General features: G+C 43.9%; 1 protein-coding gene and 1 long non-coding RNA gene across 4 annotated transcripts in view; one reads left to right on the top strand and one right to left on the bottom strand.

Annotated features, from left to right (window-relative positions):
• GRIA1 (glutamate ionotropic receptor AMPA type subunit 1) overlaps positions 1-9,062 on the bottom strand; it is a 331,029-nt gene extending 321,967 nt beyond the window's left edge. For both annotated transcript variants that reach the window (XM_002710324.6, XM_002710325.6), the window contains exons 1-2: positions 8,463-9,062; positions 5,451-5,588 (exon numbers count right to left, since the gene is read on the bottom strand). In XM_002710324.6, coding sequence (XP_002710370.1) covers positions 5,451-5,588; positions 8,463-8,544 — 220 coding nt within the window. In that variant the 5' untranslated portion in view covers positions 8,545-9,062. The remainder of the gene's footprint in view (positions 1-5,450; positions 5,589-8,462) is intronic.
• The window catches only part of LOC149126123 (uncharacterized), a 73,103-nt gene that overhangs the window by 29,039 nt on the left and 18,203 nt on the right, over positions 1-25,861 (top strand). For both annotated transcript variants that reach the window (XR_016236392.1, XR_016236393.1), the window contains one exon: positions 15,065-15,110. This is a non-coding gene — a long non-coding RNA (uncharacterized LOC149126123). The remainder of the gene's footprint in view (positions 1-15,064; positions 15,111-25,861) is intronic.

Raw genomic sequence — 25,861 nt, 5'->3', positions numbered from 1 at the left:
TGCCAAAAACTGGCTCCAAATCCTAGTTTAGTCTCTTAGTGCAAAATATGAAGACATAATCTTAGTAACATTGTCTATAAAATGGGCAAAATAACTTTTAGAGATTGCTATAAAATATAAATAAGACAGCATTTTGAAAGTATATTGTATACCATAGGTCTTCAAAATAATCCTTGTTTACCCACCACCAACCACTGGGGTGGGGAACCTTTATTTTGCCAAGGGCCAATTGAATGTAACATCATTTGCAGGCCATAGAACATTTCCATATTAAAAATTTGCCTGCTATAGATTTATTACATTTCAAGTCCAACCTGTGGTCGCCTTGGCAGGCCCAGACCAAATGACTTCACACTCCCTACATGATCTATGGGCTGGATATTTTCCACCCCTGCTAGACAAACTAATTTTGAGACCAATAGTTACAATTCTTTTATGTTCTTTACTCTTTGTTACAGGGAGAATAATATATATTATAATGATATAATGATCGATGCTACAGGATATAAATCACAAGTGAACAGGTTGTCCTTCTTACAGGATGGGCCAATCAACATAGTATGTTTATACTGGCTCTATGTATCGCAGGAAGTAAAGACAACTTTGATAAACTTAAGAGATTATACTTTAAAGAGAGTAGCACCTCTCAGTTCTAACAGGAGATGAACAGGAATGTGGATCCAGTGTTGCTTAATGCCCTAAGTTTGTTTCAAAAGAGCCAGAAATCTTGATTTGTGTGCCAAATTTTGACAAATATTGTGCAGGTCAAATAAAACAAGTCTGCCTGTTGACTTAGTTTGGACTGTTCATTTGCAACTCTGAAAATGATGAGTGATACTCAGACAAGAGCTAAGAGGCCATCTGTCTGTTGCTAGTGCCAGAGTCTTGTTAGAATGCCCCTGAGCTTCCCAACTAGGTCCACAACAGAGGAAACCTCACAGTAATTAAGGATGCTACTCGACACCTGATCATCACTTAAGCTCCCAGCATCTTTATGTTGTGTGATTTCCTGGCTCCTGAAGACAGTTATTCATTTGTATTAGGGGGACTACCAGATGTTCTCAGCAATGCCAAACTATAGAAATGTGGGGACTTATGGTGCAAGCAGTTCCTGTTCTGATGGTAGAACAAACCTGTACCTCTTTGAAGGCATAACCACAGCAAACACTGCAGGACAACTCAAACAAGCTATGTAATTTCAACACTTTCAGGAAGCAGCAGACAAATTGGAGAAATGGGTCAGATGGGAAGGAGGACATCCAGATGGGCTTCTCTCTGTTCCATCCCAGCAAATTGAGTACATAGACCTGGGTCCCATTGTTACCAGATGTATTGAAATTGTAGGAGAGGCAAGATACGCAAGTTTGTATGAAACTGTATGATTCTTAAATAGTAAGTGGGCTCACAATATCCACCTCTGATGCTGTACTGGCTTGTTGGTCACTTGGCAACCTTTGTGCAGCATTTGATAAATGGCAAATGAGAAGTCCACCATGGGGGCTCCCTTGGAATCTCACCAAGGCAACAACAATGTAAAGTGTCTTCTGTGCTTTTGTGTGTGCTGTTCCCTCTGCTTGGAAAGTACTATCTCTCCCACCTTCGGGTTCCCTCACCTGGTCTTTGAAAACTTCCATTTACACCTGAGACTCACTTCAACCAAAACCCTCCCATTGGCCAACTCCCCTCCTCTTGGCATCTCTACACTCCATGCAAATTACTGCTGTAGGACTTAGAACATTGCATTTTAATTTTCTCCTGACAGGACAGTCTGCTCCTTTAGGGATAAAGTCCTCCAGGGCAAGAGAATGTGTCTTACTTTTCTCTGCATATCTGGCATTTAACATCATGTCAGAGATTGGTTAAGAACTCAGAAATGCTTGCTGGAGGAATGGAATAATTTTTAAAGAGTTTCTCAAAGTGTGATCCTCATACTAACTACTGCAGAATTCCTCCCGGGTCTGCTCTTGAATATTCTGATTCAGGGAGTAGAGAGTCCATCCTGAGTCTTGCTTTAATCAAACTCCCTGGAAGCATTTTATATGCAGTGAAGTTGAAGGACCTGCAGGTCAAACTGTGGGCTCTATCAGCAAAGTGACTCTGTTGTCTTCCTTGCTCCTGATATTCCTAGCATCTGGCACATGGCTGGCATGAAGTAAGCTTTAGGCATGTGTTTATTAAATGAATAAATGGATGAAAGAATGAGAAGGTAAGAATTAAGTTGCAACAATGTTCCTTATACCTTTAATATGAACCCCAATAGGCATCTCATTCATTCCTTTATTTGCACTTACCACAAAAGCATTGAGATAGGCCAGAGAGCTGGTTAGCACATAATTTCTCTATGAAGAGATTTCCCCGCCCTATCCTTACAGACTTGAAAGACCACTCAGAGAATATCCCAAGCCATATGATTGTTGATTTAATGACTTCACTCTTTAATAATGGTGAACAAAGAAACCAAGAAAGATTGAATGCCAAGAGGATACCAGACTCTCAACTTGACCAGTGGTGTTTATGATTCCTGTCTTCCATTTTCCATACTCTATAACCACTACTCTTCCTTTTTAATCCCATTGCTAACACGTCTAGCAGAAATAGTTCCTCTGCCTTCCCTTCTCTACCCTCTGGTGGAGGGATAATGAATAGCAAAATAGGGGAAAAATGACAGCAGACATATGGGAAAAGGTAGGATTGAGATCATTCATTTATGGTAACTTCTGATTTCAAAACAGCACATGCAATTAAAACTGAACAAGGCATTTTTCTTGTTTAAATAATTAAGCCATTATGACCAGAACTTCTCTGCTCCCTTGACCTCTTTTACTCAATAAATTGAGACAGATGTAAGATTGGTTTTTCCAAACCAGTGGGTGACAATGAGCATAACCTTAAAGTGTTCCCTAGCCCCACACAAAAATTAATAGATATTCTTCCAGTAAGCAGGAATTATGGTGCCACCATTTCCACCCAAATTGCCCAGTGCTCCAACTGATCTTGGAATTAAAAGAAAGCAAAGGTCTAAGCACAAAATGACATTATTGCTTTTCAGATTATCTGTACACCAGTGTCCCCCATTAGATTGTAAGTTATCTGAAAACAAAGACATTTTATCATCTCTACATTCCAATCCATCTCAGTTTATGGCTTTGAAGAAACATTTTAAAAATTATCAAATTAACAAGGTGGGAACTCAAGAAAAACTGTACACTGGTGTATAGAAGGCATCAAGTTCAAGAATCCAGATCCATTTGATCCAAGTCCACTGACCACAAGAAAGAGCATTCCCTGTACCATATTTCTTCCTCCCTGATAAATAGCCAACAATTTCATTAGAGATCATGTCTTAGGCTGTGATAATAACACAGAAGCAGCATCCTTTGCCTTATAACTTTTCTTCCTACTTTTGTCTTTTATTGTATTGTCCTGCCAGTCAGCATCTTGACATTGGAGAGTAGTTAACATCCTTTTCCACCAAGCTCTGCCGTAGACATTTCTTAACAGAATGAGTAAGTACACATGCCAGCTATTATTAATTCCTCTTGATTCTCTAAGCAAGTAATCCTTCTTGAGTAATGAACTTCTTTGAGAGAATGACAAAAGCTAAGGAATATCACAAAGCTGTGGAGCCTTTCCCTGGGAAATATATTAGTACACAGTTGATTTATAGATAAATTGATAGCCACACCCAAATTCTCCATTCATAGACCCTACTCTAAACTATCAAAAGGAATGAAAGGTTATCTAATAGCTAAATACTTTCTCAGTGGTATTCTAACTTCTCAAGAAGATGGTTTCATCAAAACAATCATTCAAGAATTAAGTCTCAGTTCTTTTTTAAGTTTGGTGGGTAACAGAGTAGATAAGATTTTCTACTTCAGCATTATCACAATGCAGAACGGCTATTTTGTTTATTGAGTGAGCCACACCTGTGCAAAATCATAGATACAAATGAAATACTAAGTTTCTGCTCTTATTTTCTTTATCCAATCTCTGCCTTCCAGGACCCCTGACAATTCCCTCCTTGGGTGTATCACTGTAGTTGATTGATTAGTGCATTTATCTCAGTGCCCAGGGAGTCACAGACCCACATTTACTTCCTGGGTGACCTTGGGCATGTTACAAAACCTGTTGCTGACTCAGTTTTCTCTTCTCTAAAAGGAAGATAACAGAGCGCTGTTCAAAGCTCCTGTGGGCTAACACATGAAAAGCAATTAGTGCATTGCATGGGCTGTAGTCAGTGCTTAATAAATGGAAATGAATGTTACTCTAAGAGTCTAAAAAGCACTTATCATCATTCTTGATACATGGCAAGTCCTCAAAAAGTGAAATCTAATATATTCTTGAAATTCATAGAAACACTATCTTAAAAGTGGTCTTAAGGAAAGGGAAAATCTTGGATTTTTATTTTGAGACTTAAAAAGCATGTTCAGCTTAAACTGTTGAGAGAATCCTTGTAAGAATATAAGGAAAAGATGAAGGAAATACATTCTGTCCCTTCAATCATCCACAACTCAGCAGAAGGACCCAAGTCAACAGTGGCTCACAAATCCTGTGGTCCCCTTTTCATACAGTTGTGGGCCTCAAATTGTTCTTACCCACTTAGCCTACACTTCCCTGCCAAAAATTTCTACTTGAACTTAATCCCTGGAGGTGAAGTTTCTCTTTTTTTCTACTGATTAATTTTTATGCTTTCATCTGACATAAAATGAAAATCCTACAACGACATAGGTTCTTTTTCAGTCCTAGTTTCCAGAAAAAAAATCTATATTCTTCGTTTTTTCCTCCCCATTTTTATAATGCATTCAATTCTGATGTCAGAGGTTTAGCTTTCCCTTCTCCTGCTTGAGGTCATTTCTGTTTTACTTTATGCTCAAAGGCTGTCTTACAACCTATATCATGAGCAATCAATCACTCCAAGACCATGTTGGAAATAATCAAGGCACCAGGTTTCAATAATTATTGATCACTTCCAAAAATGGGAACCCAGCTATACAATTTCCCTTCTACTCTTTCTTATCAAGCTACAGGGCCATTTACTTTCTCCTTTTAGCCTTAGACTAGAAATTTCTTAAGCATTTAAAATCACATTCTCCAAAAGTCAGAACCTTTAGTTCTACATCTCTCAGAAGTTTCCTATGTGTGAAATCCTCTCAACACAACCAGAAAACCTTAGTGAGGTAGGAGAGAAGCAGTCAACCTAAGTGCCCATCATGCTGGCATTTAAAGTTGGCTGATGGTGAAAAAGCAAACCCCTCCCATGAAGCATTGCAGGATCTAAAATACCAACTGCTGGAATCACTCAAAAGGCTCTTGAAATTTTTCTTGGAGGGTTTTCTCTTATGAAGACGAATGACAAGTCAAGTCGTTTTTGCAACACCACCACCTCCCCACAGGCCCTCCTTTCACAGTTGTAGCAGGAAGAAATCTCAGAAATAGAAGCAATTACTTACATCTATAGGTCATCTCAAAGCTGTCACTGATGTTCACAATATCAATCTGGGGAAGCAGCTTTGGGGGCTCTGTGAGTTGTGACAAAGCAAATCTAAAAGCGGCATGTTCCTGTGATTGCTGGTTTGGAAATAATCCCCCTATGAGGAAAGAAAAATGCGACATGGTATTTGGACTAGAGACAGGTTTTGGTTCAACAGCCCACCCTAAATGAGCCCCTTTCTTTTCCCTATACCACACTCAGTCGTTATGGCCTTCAGTGGGAGGGGTAAGAGTTGGAGAGACTCAACAGGATGGAGAGGTTTAAACTTCTACAGATGAGTTTTTATGTGATAAGGCCCCCTGATGTCTATCCGTCTGCTCAAACATTGGACTGATTGTGCACCCCACACCTCAGCTAAGGTCAGAGAAAAGAGGAGACTGGCGGCATTTGTCTCCTTCTTCTCTCTCACGAACCACGTGGGAGGCCTATGCTCTTGCATACACATGGAGCCTCACTGTGTCAGAGTTGCCTTGTGTGGGCCCCAGCTTTCACCCCAGAGCCTTACAGGAAGTAGGGGCTGATAAATGTTGCAGAGTGGCTGAAATCTAGCTCTGTGACCCTATGGGCTTCTCCAGAACTATAATCATTTATTTCGATACTTTTGGCCTTGGTACTGCCAAGGTTTCAGTGCAATTCAACAACTTTATTGCTCCTAAGTTTTATTCTTCATTTCCTCTGAAAACTCTTGAATTTGTGCAAATAGTGTGTTTCTGTTTCTCTCACCACTCCTGATCCCAGCTACCCAGGAATGGCTTGTTACATAAGGGGTTACTATTGTGTGTTTGCATGATAGATTTTGCTTTTCAAGGATGTGGGGTCTTAAGAATGTCAACAGAATATGAATGCTCCATTCAATGAGAAAGCACTTGAAAGGTGCCTGCCACAGCTCCTGTTCTAAGAAACGAGTACATGGCTTACATTTGTATTTACTATGGCCACATAAACAAATAAACTTCGGTAAATGAAAGTCAGCTATTTTCAGAGATTTAACTGGAATGAATGTTTACACCAAAGTTTATCTCATGTCCAGTGGGAATCATGGTCCCAATAGAATGCACTCCTAAGTTCTTATACAGTGGACACATATTTGTTTTTTAGAACCAGTAAATAAAAGTCAAGTTGGTTTTAAATATGATGAAAAATCTGCAGCAATAAATGAGCAAACATTCCATTTACACATATACAAAACACTCCCAAGCCTTCATACCCATGGTAATACACACAGATATATTTGGCGAGAGCAAGTGCAGATATCACTAGACAAGCATTTACAGTCACTGAAGTATTGGCCATATATAAGTACAAGCATAAACAATGCTACAGGTAAGAGTGATGTCCACATGTATATATACCTCCATTTTAAACAGTAACAAGAAAAAATAATTCTGCTTCTGATGTTTCATCCTCCCTCCCAGATGACCACACCCCAAACACTTCTCTGCCCCTTCCTCCTTGTCCACAATGAATGAAAGAGAAGGGGTGGGGAGGTATGAAGCTACAGGCTGGGCTGCAAGGCAAGTGTCTTGCAAAGGCAGGAAGTTTTGCGTGTAAGGCACTAGCACACATGTACCTATGCACTTGTGAATGTAGCTTAACAGGTGTCAAGAAACAAAGCAAGTTCCTCCATGGCCATTCCAACTACCTTGGGAGCCAGCTTGTTAGGCCGAAAGAGACAGGTATTGCAACACATGTGTGCCTGAGAAAATGCCAACTTCCCCATATTCTCCCACAGACACATCCCACCCAGCAACACGCACACACACAGAGAAGACAAACTACCAGCACTGGGAACTTTCCCTAGGAGACCTGCCTCGCTATAAGCGGAATAAAGAAGAAACTAAGCCAAGCAAGGTGCCTTTAGGCAAAACAGTTCCCTGATTCCGGGACACTGGCAGCACTGATATGCTGGTCACACTGAAGCCCCAGTCCCTTGTGGGCATGCTTTGCTATCGATGTCACTGCTCCTGTTTGTTTTGCTTTTCCCCTGTATTAGGAGTAGCAATATTTGCTAGCTCGCCTATGAATGCGAGGGGTGTAGGTGGAGGTTAGAAGCCCAAAAACTGAGAAAGGGAAATGGGGACCAAACAGCACGAGCATGTTGAAACCTGCCTCCAAGTTGACAGGAGGGAGCCCAGTGTTGAGGACAGCAAACAGGAAGGGGAAAGGAACATGTGTGTATGTGTTTGTGTGTGTGTAAAAGAAAGGCAGTCTCTGTGGACAGGAGATCTAAGAGGATGGCTGATTGAAAGGAAGGAGAAAAGGCTGGCTAGGAAGTTCTAGGTTGGGGAGAGTGGAGACCACCAGTTCAGCATGGCAGACAGCAAAGAGAAGGCAGCTAGAGACCAGAGCTAGAGAGAGCCCCCTTGCCTTCCAGGGGGGGCCTCTGGCATTATTTCAGTGGCTGCAATAAACCCAGCACCCATCACTCCTTCTTTTAGAGGGTCTCTTTCTCCTCCTCTAGAGAACAAGAAATCACTGCCTCCATCAACTGAATAGATATGTGCATATCTAATATGGAACCACACACGTAAATACACACAGCATACATATTTATATAAATAAGTGAAGCCAAGCACCGTCAACCAAGCAACAGAGTTAACTCCTTAAACACCCACCACCCCATTCCATGCCACAGCCTGCTGCTTCTCCTCCGAAGCGTGATTCCTCCATTTCACATGCTTCTGTCGGGAGTGTGAGTGGTGTGCATGTGTACCTGTGTGTGTGTGTGTGTGTGTGTGCAGGTGGGGGGATGGTGGTAAACACTTCTCCCTCTGTCCCTCATGCGATCCAGAGAAGCCCCCCTCCCCTCGCTGGCAGCCTAAGTCTTTCTCCCATCACTGCTGCCGGGAAGCTTTGGATGGCCAAGCACAACAGCTTGGATTGGGGAGGGGCAGCACGGATCCCCCCCCCAAAAAAAAAACCACCCTGGCCAGACCCAGAAAGTCCCTCCCCAGCTGCCCCTCTCACTCACCGATCTGGATATTGTTGGGGAAATTGGCACCTACTACCGCGCCTAGGAAACCGGTGCAGAAGAAGGCAAAAATGTGCTGCATATTCCTTTTTGCATTGGCGAGAAAGAAGCCCAGGTCCAATCATAGATTTGGTGTTTCCCCCCCCTTCCCTTTATTCCTCTCGCTGTTCTGCTGTCCCTTTCCTCCTGCAGTTCCTGCCTTCCTTGCTTGCTTCCTTCCTTCTGTGAGGTTTGTCTGTTTCCCTTGGAATCCACGCACTTGAACTGCAGCGTTAACACCAACTGACAGCCAGATTAACTGAGCAGGGAAAGAGAAGCCCGTCCTCATGCTAGCTGGAGCGCTCGCTCCCCCTCTCCCTCTCCCTCTCCTCTCCTCTCACAGCCTCTCTCTCCCTCCCTTGCGCTTTCGCTCTCGCTCTCCCCCTCACACTCACACAGGCAGCTAGCTCCCTGCTAATACCCGCCGAGCAGCTCAGACTTGCACAGCCATCTCCCCTACCTGTCACCCCTGCCACCCCATCCCCAACTGATCCTCCCTGCTACGTGTGTAGACAGGTGGGTCAGTGGGTGGGTGGGGGTGATTCCTGGCGCTGGATCCTGAAAGGAGCAACCCCAGGGTCCCCTTCGCCCTCCCCCACCTTCCTCAGCTCTCTCTCTTCCCTCCTCCAGCCCCAACCAAGGCTGTTGCTACTGAGAATGTGGGTTCAGCTGCAAGTCAGTAGGTGGCAGGGGGTCCCCACACTAGCCCTCTATCCACGAATTCACCAGCTGCTTGATCTAGGTCACTTTTTCTAGGAGCGCACTGGCCGTGCTGGATATATCTTCTGTACTCCACTGGCCCAATTAGTCCTACAACTAATTCCTGAGGGGAAGACCCTAGAAATCCCTCCTAGGAAATTTTAAAGGGAAAAATAAAAGGAATCTTTCCCCTCTCCAAATGGAAAGAATGGCAGAAAGACAATGAGAGGATCTAGAATGATGGGCAGGTGTGTTGGTTTGTGTATCTGGCAGTTCCTGTCTACCACACTGGTGGTCTCTCTTAAACCCTAGGCATTAACAAGAGGTCCCCTTCCCCCTTTTTCCTGCATTTCACAGGAGTCTATAGCATCAGAATTGTGTGGGTGTACAATAAAGACTAAGGATACTTACACAGAGCAATTACATGAGTCATTTTGCAGGGATTCTAGTGAGAGGATTCAGGCTTCTTTGAGTTGTTTCTGGATGCTGATCAGGTTGAGTATAAGTTAGAACCAGGGTTCCCATTGAAATGAGCTGTAGAACAGTTGTGTTCAGGGCAAATGGGTAGGTTGTGGAGCAGCAGTCACCAGCAGTCACAGAGCACTCTACCATTCATGAAGCAGTTTCACAGTGTTATCTCTGTCACACCAACCTTCTGCAGTGGCTATGAGTCCTGTTTTGTTAATAGAGAAACTGAAGCCACATGGATTTCACCATAAGTTATAGACCTACTAGGGGACATGACTGTATCTATAAACTTGAATGCTGTGGCTATTACCAGCAGACACATTGCTCTGGTCAGGATTCCCAGGATAACCCTCCTGAGGGAAAGTCCACCTTTTTCTTAGTTGGAGAGAGGGAGAACACACTTTAGGCCTGATGGTGCTTTGCCTCTTGAATAGGGTATTTTATCCTATTCAATGAGACTCTTCACTTCCCTCACCAAGACTGCATAAGCACACACACTCAGATCACAGCCATGGGAGCTGGAGCTGGCAAGAAGTGCCTGATGTGTTCAGTGGAGACCCTAAATAAGGTCAGATGCCTGATAATTTCTTATTCACTTTCACATATATTTATTAATTAGCTCAAGTGATTTTTAAAAGCCATTTATCTGTCATCCATCATATGTCAGGGATCATGGCAAGAAACGCACATACATCACTTATTTGTACAACAAAACAACCCCTGTGTAGAAAATCTCATGCTCATCTTATAGATAAGGAAACTGAAGGCTAATAATTTACCCAAGCTTCCGTTGCTAACAAGAAAGAGGTTGAGGGTTTAAATATAGGGAACTTTATCATCAGGCCCAACCTTTTAACTGTTAGGCTCTAACAGCAGTGAGTACTGGGCAGGGACATTGCACATGGGTTGCAAGCCTTGGTTTGGGAAGCTGGGAGAACTGAATCAGGAAAGATCACTTCCAAGGTGCCTGCTAATCTTAAGAATGTGATTTAGGGATTTGATCTTATAATTTCCCCATTTGCACTTTTTCTCATACTATTTTGAATGTCACCTGGAGACCTTTAAGTTCTCTGAGCTTTGTGCCTGGTAATAATAATAATAATTAGGCTGTCACCAAAGGCTTCACACTTCTATGTCATCTTTCAGAGGAAGATCTCAAATCCCTTTACAAGGGTTAATTAGCAAAACCTTAGTGCCCACCTGTAATAAGTAAAACTTGTTTTGCTAACTGGGGGGAGGGGCACTTAAGTCAAAAAGTTGTACTTTCTATGATTGTTATAAATTGTATAGTCAGTCTATATTCCTAAAATATATATCTGTGTCACTGGTCCTGCTCAATATGGTCAGTAGCTTCCCTTGATCTACAAAATACACAATTGTTCCGTGATTCAGTATACATGAAACTTAACATATCTCAAGCTTGAGCATCTAGGTCAAATTACATTTAGGTTCAACTGTTTATCCCATTTCTCTTGGAAATTCTCTCCAATACAAATGTTGGTGGAGAACCTCCTCTGTATGTGACAGGGTGTCAGGTGCTGAGGAATATGGCAACGAGTCAAATGTGGTCTCTGCCTCAAGGCAGGGCATTTGATAGAAGAAGATGACAGATGAACACGGCCAACTGTCCCCCAAAGTAGATCATGACAAGTGCTCTAATAGAGATGTGAACACAACAGTGGGGCGCAAGGCAGGAAGCAATCAGTGTGTCTGTCTGTGCAGATCCAGCAAAGCTTCAAAAGAGCTGGCTGTTAAGGATGGGGGATTACGTACAGAAACCAAGGGCTGGGGAAGATATGTGAACAAAGGAAACTGCACCAGAAAAGGCTGGAGGCAGGAAAGGATGCCATATGTTCTGAGTCTGGTACACGATTGGGAACAGAGGGTGGGGGAAGATGAAACTGTGAAGCAGTCAGGGTCAGGATCTGGAGGCCACTAAATTCTTAGCAGGCAATGGAGAGCCTTTGGGCATTGTTAGTATGACAGTTACAATACCTAGTACGTGAGTTGGTAAAAAGACTGGGCACTGGTGGAAGGTGATTTTCCCATTTTCTCAGCCTCAGAGGCTTTAACTGCATGCCAGACAGTTCAGTTCCCTAAACAATTGGCATAGGTGCTATTCTTTGGAAGTCTCTCATGTTCTCTCTCCTTAGTGCCCCCAGTCCTATTTGACATGCCAATGTCAGTCTTGGAAGACTTGATGCTTTGTAGTTGGTTGTGACTGATGGCAACCAGACCTTGCAAGTAATGTGACCCTCTGATGTACACAGCACCTATACATCTCTCATCTCACTTCATCCTCACAACATCCCCGTATGGACAGGAACTAGAGCCTCTTACAAATTAAGGCTAGATGGTTAGCTGAAGACAATGCTTCCCAATGGGCAGCACCTTTCTCCCCAGGGGGATATGAGGCATTGTCTGGAGATATTTCTGGTTCTCACAACTGAGAAAGTACTACTGGCATCTTGTAAGTAGAAGCCACGGAGATGGCTACATTTTGTACAACACACAGGACATCTGCTTTAACACAAAGAGTAACCTAGTTACACACGTAAGTAGTGCTGAGGCTGAAAAACTTTTCTCAAGGGGATATAGCAATTAGTATCCAAGGGACTAGACGCCAGGGCCCCTGTTCCAGCCTCCCTCTCATTCTGTTACACAGGAGAGGGATTCAGTTTGGTTAACTGAGGATGGCTGCTCCTTGAAGCCTAGAGAGATGTCTAACAGAAGGATTCCAGGAAGTTGAGAGGGCCGCGAGAAAGCTGTCCACCCACTGCTTAATCTATGCCCTGGATATGGCATGGTCCATCTTAGGGACTATTTTGACTTATTCTGGCTTTGATCTTTGCTATGCTTTAAGTTGTATTACCATGTAGCCAAAGTAGCCTCATATTTACATATTTGGCTTGGATTTTACACTGCAAATCAAGGAGAATAGTGTTGGGCAGGGATTTTTTTTTTTTAATGAAATGCCTCCTTGGGCCAAAGAGGGAAATGATTGGAGTGAGCTGAGGTGGGGGAGGAGGCAGGGCTGTGAGGGCAAACAGAACTCTCTGTCAACGTGGGTGGCAAGTCCTCAATGGGATCCCATTGTTGCCATGAGGAAAGGTAGGCCCAGGATGGTCCAGCCTCCACATTACTTTTAAGATAAAGTAGAAATGTGGATTTTTGTTTCGTTGATTGTAATATTTAGTGTGCATTTATGGCAAGGGCCAGGTGGTAGTGGTGGGGAGATGGTCAAGATGGGCTTGATCTGGTACACAGGCCACAGAGTGCTAGTGAAAGCCTGGGGACTGAAGTCCAACCATCTCTGTTTTCTCCTCTTTGGGCCTCTGTTTCTTCATCTGACAGGGTGAAGATGAGGTGATGCCTGCAGACACTTCTGGTTCTGATACCCCAGGACTCCACTTAACAGCAAGAGCTGGGTTGAGGAAGGAAGGGGAGAGGGATCAGGGCTAATGAGGCCCATTGCCCCCTCTACCTCCTGCTCCCTGTGGCTATGGCTGACAAGTTCCCCTCTTCCCTGGGCTCTCACTTCCATCTGTACAATGTGGGGGTTGGACCACAGTTTCCCGTGGCTTGAAAATCTTAGGCTGCCAGTATAAAACAATTCAAGGGGGTAGGGGGACATCAAATTTATGATCTGAGAACAGATCACTGACAGCTAACAAATTGGCAAAAATGCAATCAGAAACAGGGTCCCTCTGTGGCTTTACAAAGGTCCCATTCTTAAAAGAGGTTTACAAAATAATAATGATAATATTTTTCATGTTTCCTACCACAGTTCATACAGAAGCCTCCTGAAATGTTCTGCAGATTGTGTGTGTGCTGAGAACACACCCCAAAGAATGTAATTACCCACCCTGGAGTTCTGCCAGCCTTAACAGCATTTTCTATCCTTTTTTTCCTCTTCTTTCAGTCGGCCCTCCCCTTCTTACACAAATGACAGCATTTTTGTAATCTCTCAGCATTACTGGGTAATTAGGGAGCAGTGAAGGTTCTGGAAAACACCCTGGAGCAGGATCAATGCCTAGGAAGGAAGGCAGGAATGAGGGAAGGAGAAAGAGAGAGAGAGAGAGAGAGAGTCTCTTCCAGGGAGAAGCTCCGTAGTTGCTGGTGGAAAGTGGAGGCACTGAGTACCCTTCAGAAAGGCCACTGGGCAATCTTTACCAGGACACGTGTTCCTGACATGGCACTTTCAGCAGCTCTCCCTGGAGAGCCTGCAACTCTGCTGGCCTTGGCCTAGGAGACAAGAGAGCCAGACTCTCCTCACCAGTTTCACCAGATGAGAGATTTGGGATGAGTCATTCAATCCCTTTGCCTTAGTATCTTGTCTGTGCAGTGTGGACCTTGAGAGAATCTATGTCATGGTGCTGGTGATGCTGTATGTGAAGGCCTCTGCAAGGCTCTAAACATATAGAAAGTGTTGCATTGGCCATTCTCGTGTGCAGAAGTGAAATGCCATCATTGTTGCCTAGCGGATGGAGTCCTGATTCACCCGGCATTGGGAGCCCTTTGCATGGTCCAAGCTACATCTGAAACCTGTAGCTCAATTTGCAATCTTGTGTTAAGTCTGTGCCACATCTGCTCATCCTGAAAACCTTTGCCCACTATATATGCAAACTTCTGATACCTCAGTCTCCCAACTCGCTTCTCCCTCCATTCTTCCTCTCTCTTCTGCATGACATCTTCAGTCACCCCACATCCAACCCATCAACAAATTCTGTGGGCTGTGCTTAAAAAATAGAATCAGCCACTTTGTACCACTTCTCCACTCCATGTCATTCATTCCACCGTCATCTCTCCTTAACCCATGGCAATCTTATCAAGGCTACTCTATCGCCTCTGTGTCTCACCACCAGAACCACATAATTTGTTCTCTGTATAATAGCCAGAGGTAAGTGTTTAAATAAATGGTCCCGTCTTGCCAGTACGCAGCTCTGAAATATCGCAGAACTTCACATCACACTCAGAATTGAATCTCACATCTGGTTGCTAGCTTCATCCCTCCTCCTTTTCCCCTCCTCCCTTGCTCTTTCTGTAAAGTCACTTCGGCCTTCTTGCTGTTCTTTGGACACACTGAGCACCATCTTGCCTGAGAACCTTTGCACTTGGACTTCTGTCTGCCTGGGGCACTCCTGCAGAAATCCACGCTTCTTCCCTCACTTCAGACTTCTGTTCAAAAGTCTTGCATCTATAAGAGCGCCCTGCCTTGTATCATGATTTTTGTTGTCCTTATATTTGTATTATTATATGAATAAATGTATATTATTTGGTTTATATGTTATATATATATGCACTATTACATATAAATGAACATTACACTTAATTTTCTTTGCAGCATTGATCACTGTCTAGTTCACATATTTATTTATCATTTAATCCACTTCTAGAATGAATCTTCTTCACTTCAGTGCCCGGAACAGTGTTTAACACATGGTAAGTTTTTAATAAATGATTGTTGAAAGAATGAATAGATGGTTCAGCCTTATCTGAAGTACTTTTACTTTTCTTTGTCACATACTAACTTTTATGCCTGATTCAATTCCTGTCTTTACCACAATGCTCTCCCATGCTAATTTCAGCCTGCATATCTGTGTTACTTATCACTGACTGATTTTAATTGATATTTTACTTGGTCTTTCCTACTTGATTTTCAGTCCCTTATGGGACAGGAATCATGCCTAAAATAATGAGAGCTCATTTATTTTGAGCATTTACACATACCAGGTTACACACTCGCCTCATTTTATGTGATGTTCACAGAGACCCTAGGAAGTAGGATACTTAACTCCATTTACAAATGAAGAAGGCAGGGTTGGGGAGGTTATTACTTGTCCAAATTTATACAGCTATTTACAGTCAGGGCTGGGATTTCCATTGAGATTGGCCTGGTTTCCAGGGCTGGCTGCCCTCCACACTACTCTCTGTTGTTTCAAGGACTAGCTCATCAGTTTGGCCAATTTGCATTGAAAAGGCTCTGTGTAAGGTGCACAGTACTTCTTGAAGGATAAAGGGCATGACCTTAGGATATGTGACCTAGCTCAGAGAATCTTCATATTCACCCACCCCTTACCCTCACAGTAGCTCAGTCACACACACTGTTCTCAGGAAGGGGCTCGGAAAGCCATTCAGACAATGCACAAGTATGAATTTTGCCTCCAAAAGCCAATGTGTGTTGAAAGAAACCGAGAATCAGAACTTCTCTCCCATATGTGGTAGTCTTGCTTGATAAAGGCCAAATAGTGATCATGATGCTTATTGTAGCTCGCACCCAGCCTTGTGGCCAAAGGGAGGTTTTAGTCAGTTTTCAGGAGATTCAGACATAAATGATTATAATTGACTGTCATAGTCCTGGTATTAAATTTTACTGCTTGCCTAACCTCTAGCCTCTCTTTTATTACTCTAAAGCAGACAAAATCACACAGAATTGAGAAAATAAAATTAAAAAAACACAACAGTGGGAGTGAGGCATGCCATGTGGAAGAGCAGCATTCAGAATGTGAGCGTTGGAAGCAAATGTTGAGATCACAGAGTCCAATGCCTTCAATTTACGAATGAAACCGGATCTCAGAGATCTGAAATCATTTGCCCTGGGTCATCCACCTAGACAGTGGAGACCTAAGTCCAAGGTGGACTTTGTGAGCTGGGTCGTTTGTGTCCTGTCACAGTGAGACCTAACAATGGTCATTTAAAGTGGTTAATGTAATGGCTGTGAAAGCTACAGCCCATAGCAGCACAGGAGTCCGGCCTGAGTTTAGCTCTGTATTTTAAGAGGAGAAAGGGCCTCAGTTAGATCCCTCCTTTAGAAAAGGCAGATGGAGTCTCTGGGGAATGTGATCTGCTGTGTGATCCAGATCTCAAGCATTATGTTTTCTTCTAAAGACTTCTGAGATAATATTTCAAAACAGCACACAGGGAGGGCTAAGTGGTTAGGATGCATAATACCTGACAGTGTGGACTGGCAGAGAAAATATTATCAGAGAATAAACCCATGAGCTTTCTCAGTGTTCCAGCACTGACTGCTAAGACTTGCCTCCTCCCTCCTCTATTACTCCTTTTCCCTCTCTGTTTATCCCTTTAGAAGACACCTCAGATCAAGCATTCCTGGAGCTCCCCATCCCCTATACCTTTTCTCTTGCCACTCCAGTTTTTGTTGTGTTGGATACGCATCATCAGTGACCCAAATCAACATCCACCATCCCTGAGGGGGTCGTCCTACTCCACCATAGTTTCCATTCTCTTTGTCAAGCAGAAGCAGCATGGCCCAGAGGAATCAGCCTTCTGGGGGAAAGTGAGGATGGTAACACAATACCGTCATTAATAACAACTCTGCCGGTGCCGTGGCTCAATAGGCTAATCCTCCGCCTTGCGGCACCGGCACACCGGGTTCTAGTCCCGGTCGGGGCGCCGGATTCTGTCCCGGTTGCCCCTCTTCCAGGCCAGCCCTCTGCTGTGGCCAGGGAGTGCAGTGGAGGATGGCCCAAGTGATTGGGCCCTGCACCCCATGGGAGACCAGGAGAAGTACCTGGCTCCTGCCATCGGATCAGCGCGGTGCGCTGGCCGCAGCGCGCTGGCCACAGTGGCCATTGGAGGGTGAACCAATGGCAAAAGGAAGACCTTTCTCTCTGTCTCTCTGTCTCTCTTTCTCACTGTTCATTCTGCCTGTCAAAAAAAAAAAAAAAAATAACAACTCTGCTTGCCGTCACAGACAGGGTACTGTGCTAAACACTTTACACATATACCAAATCTATTTCACAGGTGAGGCATATTTTGGTCTGTTACCCTTCAAAGTCATTTAGCAATCAGCTCCATGTGCCAGAGAACTCTGCAAGAGTTATCTGTGATGCTACCCCTTAAAAAACCCTAGAAACAGTATCATCAATTCTCCTCTATTTAGCAATTGGGGAAGCTAATGCAGCTAACCTAAGGCCACATAATTGGCAAGTGGTAAAACTGGGATTTATACCAGATCATTCCCCTCCTTAACACAGCCACTTTCTGCTTTCGTTGATGCTCCTCTGCTTTGGGGGTTCAGCAGTTTCCCTACTACACCCTCCCCTCACCCTTGCAATTGGGCAAGCGACGCTTCCTGTCTCGGACTTTTGAGATGAGGCTCTCAGGAAGGATCAATAATGCCAAGAACTTCATGGATTTTTTCTCATATTTTAAATGACATGTTTCTTAAATAAAATAAAACCTGATTCTATAATACTAAAGCTAAATGTTATAGCAAAAGTATAATATTTCTAGTATAGCAATACCAATCTAACTATGGTGGGCTTATTTGGGAAACTGACCACTCTTCATTTAAAACATTTTCTATGGAAAAACTAACCACTATCTGTAACATTTTCTATCTGAATATGAGTAAATGAATGCAAAATGCAAACCAACAGTGAGACTTTGAAACACTGGCAAACAAGTTAAGGCCTAAGATTTCTTTCAGTGGGTATCTCTAGCATTCCCTTCCTGACCCTGGAAGGTACAACAGCCGGGGAGACCAATGTGGCACTGAATTTGACTCTGGTGAGATGAAATAGGCAAGGAAGCGCTTCAGCAGAGCAAGTGGCATCTGGGACACTCAGCAATGGCTTTCCTCACTCAGAGCAAAGCTATAGGTGCCTGGCTTCTCTCTGGAAGCTGTGTGCAAGGATGCACTTCTCCAGCCTCAACTCTCTGGGGCCAGATCAAGACTCATCATAAGGCTTGGACCTCCTGCCAGCCGCACCACTTAGGCTGCCCAGTCAGGACAGAGTCCCATGGCCGGGGCACTCCCCCAAGTGGATGGGTCCCAGAACTGCCTATCATCACCATATGGCAGCCCCAGAATAGTAATGCTTCTAAGGCATCAGGATGCTCTAACAAAGGGCAGAAGTGGGGAATCAGAACAGGAACTGAGGGATCCAGATAGAAGGGCAGCCTTGGAGGAGGTTTCTGTCTTCCATCTGATATGAACATGCACCCACCACTCTGCGTTTCTTCAATAGCTTGTGGTGGGACTAGCCCCTGGAGAGGCAAAGGCAGTCAAGGTTTAGGGTCTGAGGCCATCGGTCTTCTGGATGTCAGACGCTGAGGCTATTGCCACAATGGTCTCCATAATGTGTATCTCAGGGGACCTGGTACCTTCAGCACAATAGTGGAATATCTACCATATTCTCTTTTTTAAAAAAGATTTATTTATTTATTTGAAAGTCAGAGTTACACAGAGAGAGGAGAGGCAGAGAGAGAGAGGTCTTCCATTCAATGGTTCACTCATTAATTGGCTGCAAAAGCAGGAGCGGTGCCGATCTGAAGCCAGGAGCCAGGAGCTTCTTCCAGGTCTCCCATGTGGCTGCAGGGGCCCTAGAACTTGGGCCATCTTCTACTGCTTTCCCAGGCCATAGCAGAGAGCCGGATTGGAAGGGGAGCAGCTGGGTCTCTAACCGGCGCCCATATGGGATGCCAGTACTTCAGGCCAGGGCGTTAAGCAGCTGCACCACAGCGCTAAGTCTCTCCCATGCTCTTGCAATGCTGTAGTTAACTGTGTGTACATGATGGCTGAGCAGGGCAAAGTGACCCACAGCTGGCCAGGTATGGTAGGAGGGATGGGTTGGGGTGGAACATAAACCAGCTCTGACTTTCTCTGTAGACCCGTTCACTTTAATGTCTTGGATGGCCTTCTGCAGGAGGTACTCTCTCCTCTTAGTGTGCTCCCAACTCCTGACCTCCAACAGAGGCCGTCTCTTTTTCACCTTCCAAAGCTGACTGATCCCTCCTGCTCTGCCATCGCAAGGGATTCCTCTCTGACTCAGCTTCAGCTTCTCAAAGTGTTGAAGTCATCTCCCCCAAGGAAAGTCCCAGTGGCAACTGGCCCATAGTAAGGGACCTCAGCAGAGGAAGAATGACTTGGCCCAATCAGTGCTTTGAGAAAGAGAGGTCCTCCAAGGACTGGCTGGGGAGAAACAGATGCCAGCCCTCCCTTCCTTTAAGATCCCCTACAAGTGACAGCCATAGAGCCAGGAGAAGAGTGTCTTCCATTCTGACCACAGTGAGAGCAGAGAGATTAAGGCAGATGGGTTGTTCAATGAGGAATCTCCACAACTGTAAGTGTAGGGATGGAGCCATGGTCTCAGAGCCCTCAAAAACTTCCCCTTTGAAATGCCACCAGAAGAGCTCTGCTGTGCATGGGAGGCCCTTCTGCTCTAGTCCCCACATGTTCCACTTGGAAGTCCACCAACTGGTGGTAGAGGCAGAAGCAGCAGACAGAATCCAAAGCTGTGTGCTGGGCGCAAGGCCCAGGATGTCTGAGTTTGAAGCAGTGAAAATGGCAGCAACTCCTCTTCATGCCCTTCTGGCCTGCAGGGGAATGGGCAGTGCTGGGAAAGGTGGGGTGGTGGTCCAGGGAGGCATGGAAACCTTGACTCTTCCTGACTCACCCTTTGCAGGTGCAGTTCTAGCTTTTTCCAGTCTGCTCCCCCACGTCTAACTTTTCCCTGCTCTCTTACAATAGTCCAGCTTCCTCTGTGTCTATAAGCTCTTCTCTTTATGATATTCACCCTCCACAGTGAGAATCATCTACGTTTTCTCCTTACTGAAAACTGCAGTGCTGAGATCCTGGAATAACCCTCAGGGGACCGTTCTGAGAGGGGTGCAGATGAAAACTTGGTGAGAGTTCTTACTGGCAGCAGAACCTGTCAGTCACACATGCTCCATCTCAGGGAATGAGACAGTCTCTGGACAGGAAGCTGGAACCAGAAGGGGTAGGCCAAACAAGGGAGGGAGATTTGCAATAAGAAATGTAGAGAAACTAAGGATCCTTGTGACTTCTGCTGGGGCCTCTGGAATTGGACAGTATTTATCAAGTACTTCTTGACCACTGTGGAGATGGCCCAGACATCAGCCTAGTGACAGTTGCCAAAAAGTAACCCTTAAAATTAGCTTTGCACTCAACTTACACTTAGAGTGTGGGCTCTGAGGTCAGAATGCATGGCTTTGCAGACTTGTCCCAAGGCTTATAAGCCACATGACTTCAAGCAAGGTAGTTCAGGTCCCTGAATCTCCTTTTCCAATTCATAAAATGGGGATCATAATACCTCGGGTGGCTGTTGTGAACATTAAGTAAAAAGCCGCCTATGTAGAGCTTGGCACATTGCCTTGTGAACAGTTGACCTTCAATACACGTTCATGGTTAGCTACAATTTATTAGCATCCTATACAGGCCAGCATTAAATGGGATACTTGGAACGAGGAAGATGCTTTCTCTACTGAGAAAAATGAAGCGAGGAGTTTTGGGAGGGTGCGGAGATATTTGTGTAGCCTCAGCCCCTGGGAGATTCCGTCCAGCAAGAGGACAGGAGGGAAGAAGGTCAGCATAGGACGGCAGTGGGAAGGTTCTTTGGAGGCTTAAAGATAAGTCTCTTTCAGAGCACGAGGGCAGTGGAGAGACTAGACACTCACGGCTCCCTGAGGATGTGCCTGACACACCTGTAGAACTGAGTTTCTAAATGGGTCTCTATCATGGTTAACTGATACTCGCTTGGGAAGTGGTGGGAAAACTGGCTCCTGAATGTCCTGTGATCTGCAGGAGGAAGGCCCAGTTGGGTGAAGACCTTCTTTTACTTTAGGTTAAGAATGCTGGGCTCCAGAAAGCACTTCTTCATAAGCTACGAGGTGTGATGGGGAAGATCTGAGCCTGCAGAGCCCACGTCCTTGTGTTTGCCTCTCAGCTCTGCTCATTATTAACTGTGGAACTTTTGGGAAAATCACTGAATTTGTTAGTGCTGTGGTATTTTCGTTTATAAAATGGTGATGATACTGACACAGGCCTCAGGAAGGTGTTTGAAATTAAGCAGGACGCCATGTCTGACACATAGTAAATACGAGATGGTAGCTCTCATTATCAATGCCTCTGACCTGCCTAGCCTCTTCCTTCTCATATCGCACATCCTTATTCTGCCTCTCACTGAGTTTCACCACCCACTTCTAAGGGAGGTTCTAAGGAGGAAGTATTTAAGCTGTTCTCTCCTTACCAGAGTCTCTCCACTTGCAGTCGATGGCTTTATTTTTCTGAACTTTAGAAAACCACCCACCATTTCTAGCCTCTACTCAGATGTAGCTTTTAGCCAAGGCAAAACTCAGCCTCCTGAGATTCCGTCCCAGCCCTGGTATAAATCACATACTGGGGACTCAAGGAATGGAAAGACTTTTAGAAAAAGGTGGGCATTGAACACTGTGGGTTGAGGTCATGTCTTAGAGCATTGGTTTACCAGGGGAGGTGCTGGTGTTGTTGGTGTTGGGTTGTGTATGTGATTTTGTTCCCTCATGGCGATTTGGCAATGTTTGGAGACCTTTTTGATTTTTACAACTTTAGGTGGGGGGGGGGGGGGGGCTGTGTGACCCTTCTAAGGATAAAGGGTCAGAATGACGCTTGGCATCAGATAATGCATGGGACAGCTCTGACACCAAAGAAGTTTCTAGCCTAAAATGTCAACAGTGCCAAGGTGGAGAAATGCCTCCCCCCCCCCACCATTTTAGTGAAAGATATTCTGGAAAGAGAGTCTATGGAGAGAGAATAGGGTAAACTAAGGGGAGTAATCTGAGGGTTTTGAGCAAAGGGAGTGTTCCATGCTGTGCTTTAGAGAGATAATGCAGGGGAATGAGAGAATCCAGTTAGGAAACCATTGCAATTATGATTAACTAGCTGAATTCCAGAATTAGGACAATGGGAAGTATTGAATGAGAATCTGGTCTTCATACTGGTTCTCTACCACCTCGCCCCACCTAGTCCCTCCAATACATTATTTGTATTGTGATTACATAAATACCATCCTTTACTGAACCAAGTAGCCAATTATGAACATACTTTCTTTCAGGTATAGCTCTTTACTTTCTAAGTTTAAGGCATTCCTTGCTTTTATGTTTATTTAATTGCCATGCACAAGAAAAATAGAAACAAAATATATAAACAAAATATATGATATATAAAATAAATTTATATAAAATATATAACCAAAAATATAAAACAACTTCAGTTTGGCAGTTACTTCAGGGATGACAAAGGAATAGGATGACAAAGGATTGTTTTAACAGTAATCATAACATTTTACATCTTGAAAGAAAATACTTTGAATCAATGTAGAAGAAATATTTATTGCAATATTCATCTGACTTTTCTTAGGTGATCGAAAATGTTAACTAATTTTTAATATAAAGAAAAAAGTTGTGAGATTACATTTGAGCAAGGTAAGATAGGCAAATATCTTCAATTTATTGGTTGCAGAGAGTTAGGAAGTAAAGTGAAGAGTTGTATGCTAGTGTCCTGGGCCTGGTCAGGTCGAGTTCGAGTGTGGAAATGATGACCATGTAAGAACTGAAGAAGGCAGGAAGTGTTGTGAATGTATACTGTTGTACTTACGTATGTACATGCAGTCAAAGGAGAGGGGTTGGCAAGGGAAAAATGAAGGATCCTTTAGATACACTAGGCTGAACTTCCAGTAGCACATTGTCATGATGATTCTGTCATGAGCAGGTTTGGAGATGCAGAATTCTAAGTCACAGGCAACCTCAGAGTCTTGGGTAAAATGTACATGGGATAAGTGTGACTCACTGGATCCATGGGAGTATACAGGATCTTCAAGAGAGACTGTAGAGTGAAGAGAAATAAAGCTAGAAGACAGAGCCTTGAAAACTATCAATATTTTAGGGGCTAAGAAAGAAAACATGTATTAAAGGAAACCAAGGAGAGATTTAAGTAACCAGAAGTGTATGTTGTCATGGAAACCAAGAGAAAAAAATATCTGAAAGGCAAAGGGTAGACCATGGTTTTAAAGCTATGGAACAGGAAGAAGGTCAGGCTAAGAGGGACCCACTAGATTTGCTTAAAGTAGTGCTGTCATCAGAGTAAGGGCCTATCATCCTTTCACTCAAAGTTGTCTATTGATTGCATAATACTATGGTACGGCCCAGTGTCAAGACTTGAGGAAATGAGCTTAACCATGTTCTCCAGGAGTTCAATATGGTTCTTAAATGTACAAATATATAGTATATAATAGGGGAACTTTTCATCTCTATAATAAAAAACATGTATAGAGTATAATGGAATCACATCAGAGAAGCCTTCCTGGAGGAGGTGACATCTAAATGGAATTTTTAAGGATGAAGGATGACTAAGAATCAGCTGTGTGAATGGGGGATGATGGTTCATGTGGAAAAGGAGACAAATTTCTAGGCAGAAGGATCATCACAAGAAAATTCTTTTTCAATGTTTTTTGTATATTTTTGTCTACTTGAAAGGTAAAGCAGCAGAGAGAGGAGGAGGAGGAGAAGCAGGAGAAAGAGAAAGGGGGAAAGGGAGGAAGGGAGAGAGAGAGAGAGAGAGCAAATGAGAATGAATCTTCTAACTGTTTCATGTCCCCAGTATGCACACACAACAGCCAAGGATGGGAGGTAGGATAGTTAGGCTTTTTATCTAATGTCCCCGTTTCAAAACCTAGCATTTTTAGGGTGATAGGAAGTACATATTCCTAACTGCAAATGCTAACTCATAAAAGTACAAAGAAGTTCAAGTCACCTACAAATCTTCCTCATTAAGACAACTGCTATCAGTACTTCCATAACCATTTGTTTCTGTTTCTCTTTCTAAATACATTGACATTCACATATCTATTCATGTAGATGAGATCATAGCTTATGTGTCTTATCATGGATATATTTTGTAATGCTTTGGTTGGCAGCAAGGTAGAAAAATTTTGAACCCATTCGTCTCTTAAGGAAATGTCAAATGGAGGAACCCAAATCAAAGATGAAAGAGAGCAGACCTGGAAATGCAATGAACACAATTCAGAGTATGGAGATGTCTTCAGAGTTTCTACAACAAATAAATCACATGGAAAACAAAGCAAAAGAAGGTGGGAACAAGAACCAGTAAATCATGTAAAACTCAACAAACATGATCAGCATTGTGGCACAGTGAACTAGGCTTCTGCCTGCAGTGCCAGTATCCTGTATCTGAGGGCCAGTTTAAGTTCCAGCTGTTCTACTTCTGATCTGGTTCCCTGCTAAGGTGCCTGGGAAAGCAGTGGAAGATGGCCCAATTACTTGGGCCTCTGACATCCATGTGGGAGACCATGGTGGAATTCCAGGCTCTTGATTCTGGCCTGGCCCAGCCCCAGTCATTCAGTCATTTGGGAAGTAAACCAGTGGATGGAAGATCATTCATTCTCTCTCTCTCTCTCTCTTTCTCTCTTTCTCTCTTTCTCTCTTTCTGTAACTCTGCCTTTCAAATAAATAAGTAAATCTTTTTTAAAAAGGATCAGTAGGATTTTAGAATCACATAGATTATTTGAATCCTGACAGGATATTTGCTATTTAAAAACTATTGTTAAGGGTGGACCTTGTGATACAGTGGTTTAAGTCACTGTTTGGGACACCTGCATCCCATTTCAGAGTGCCTGGTTCAAGTCCTGACTACGCACTCTGGGAAAAGCAGTAGATGATACCATCCATGTAGGAAACTCAGATGGAGTTTCTGGCTCCCAGTGTCAGCCTGGCCACCCTGTGGCTGCTACACACATTTGGAGAGTAAATCAGAGGATGGAAGATATGTCTGTTTTTGTGTCTCTCCACCTCTCTCTGTCAATCTGTCTTTCAAACAATGAAAATTCTTTTTAAAAAGCTATTGTTGGCTGGCACCGCGGCTCAATAGGCTAATCCTCCACCTAGCGGCGCTGGCACACCGGGTTCTAGTCCCGGTCGGGGCGCCGGATTCTTTCCTGGTTCCCCGTCTTCCAGGCCAGCTCTCTGCTGTGGCCAGGAAGTGCAGTGGAGGATGGCCCAAGTGCTTGGGCCCTGCACCCCATGGGAGACCAGGAGAAGCACCTGGTTCCTGCCTTCGGATCAGCCCGGTGCACCGGCTGCAGTGCGCCAGCCATGGTGGCCATTGGAGGGTGAACCAATGGCAAAAGGAAGACCTTTCTCTCTGTCTCTCTCTCTCTCACTACCCACTCTGCCTGTCAAAAAAAAAAAAAAAAAAGCTATTGTTAAATTTGTATGTCTGGTAGTGATGTTGTTTTTTAATAGCAGTTCTTTGTAGAAACACCAAAATGTTTGAGGGTAAAATAGTAATAGCTCTATTTGCCTCAAATTATTCCATTGGGGGCATGTGTTGGGGGTTGATAGATGAGACAGCATCAGGTATGAACTGATAACTT

This window comes from Oryctolagus cuniculus, chromosome 6 (genome assembly GCF_051225735.1).
Source record: "Oryctolagus cuniculus isolate XC-2025 breed Fujian yellow rabbit chromosome 6, ASM5122573v1, whole genome shotgun sequence".
Lineage (NCBI taxonomy): Eukaryota > Metazoa > Chordata > Mammalia > Lagomorpha > Leporidae > Oryctolagus > Oryctolagus cuniculus.
The sequence above is the reverse complement of the archived record's forward strand: the minus strand, read 5'-3'. Positions and strand labels throughout refer to the sequence as shown.